The sequence below is a fragment of the Austrofundulus limnaeus genome, unplaced genomic scaffold (assembly GCF_001266775.1).
Source record: "Austrofundulus limnaeus strain Quisiro unplaced genomic scaffold, Austrofundulus_limnaeus-1.0 Scaffold99, whole genome shotgun sequence".
Lineage (NCBI taxonomy): Eukaryota > Metazoa > Chordata > Actinopteri > Cyprinodontiformes > Rivulidae > Austrofundulus > Austrofundulus limnaeus.
The window spans coordinates 1,385,701-1,386,820 of NW_013952501.1; the positions used below are offsets into that span (position 1 = coordinate 1,385,701).

General features: G+C 35.4%; 1 protein-coding gene across 1 annotated transcript in view; it reads left to right on the top strand.

Annotated features, from left to right (window-relative positions):
* Positions 1-210: 210 nt before the first annotated feature.
* Positions 211-1,120, top strand: part of LOC106520947 (probable E3 ubiquitin-protein ligase DTX3) — a 40,179-nt gene continuing 39,269 nt past the window's right edge. The window contains exon 1 of the mRNA XM_014013285.1: positions 211-306. Coding sequence (XP_013868739.1) covers positions 301-306 — 6 coding nt within the window. The 5' untranslated portion in view covers positions 211-300. The remainder of the gene's footprint in view (positions 307-1,120) is intronic.

Consider the following 1,120-nt stretch of genomic DNA (forward strand, 5'->3'; position numbering starts at 1 on the left):
TTTATGCTTAAAGCAAGTTACAGAAACGTGTGGAGCTGCAGCAGCCTCTGCTGGATGTACTAAGTAGTGGTAGTCGAGTCCAGAAAAAAAAGAGAGAAAAGAAAATCAACAGGAAGCGCTCTTCCTGTTGTTCCTACTGTCGCCACGAGGGGTCAGCACGTGACTAAAAATTAAAAAAAAAAACTTTAAAGCGAAACCACAGAAGCAGCCGTCAGGATTAGCTTGCATGTGGTTGCTGTTAATTCGCTTGATACTACTGCGAAAACTATTGCTACAAAAGGTCCTGGAAATACCTTTTCAATGGAGGTAAGTTTTAAATAATCACATTTACATGAGTGATGTTTTGTTTTTTTTAAGTTAATGAAGAGGCGATGTTTCGAAATACGTTCTTAAATACTAATGTTACTAACTAAGTAGTCATAAAACAAGGATTCGTTGTTTTATTGTGTTTCTTTCGCATTGCTCCAAAGGCAAACAGTTTGTGTTGATGTTTTTCTGGGAGAAGTACAGTAAAAATTAAATGGGTAAAACTAGTTTAAAAATCGTCCCAGTGAACTAAGTCAGGCTTATTCATTTTTACTTTTCTTACTTCCTGGTTTTTATTTCCGTATAAATCATCTACTTGCAAAGATAAGAGCTTTAATCATGTTTTAAGTTGAAAATAAGAGTTCCAGCTTTCCTCCAGAGTTCATTGTGCGTGGTTTGTTGTACTGGAGTCAAATGAGAAGGAAATCTATTTACCGTTTTCTCTATAATAACATATCTTTCACAACACCTGAGAAGAAGTGTTAATTAGGTCTTATTATGATCTTACAGGGAGACGAGAGTTAACTGTTTTCCTGTTTTCATTTTCTGAACAGGAAAAGGATCGTTTCTATTTGAGTAATGAATAATGTGTTGATCTATGTATATCAGAAATTGATCCCCTAACTCCTGTTTTGCTATATTTCTCAAAAAGAAAAAAAATCAATAACCATAATATAATATTTCTCCTAAAGCTTTCTTGTTTAAATTGGTTTTGGTGGATTTTTAGTGGCTCCTCATGACTAGGCTTTCATTGTGTGTGTGTGTGTGTGTGTGTGTGTGTGTGTGTGTGTGTGTGTGTGTGTGTGTGTGTGTG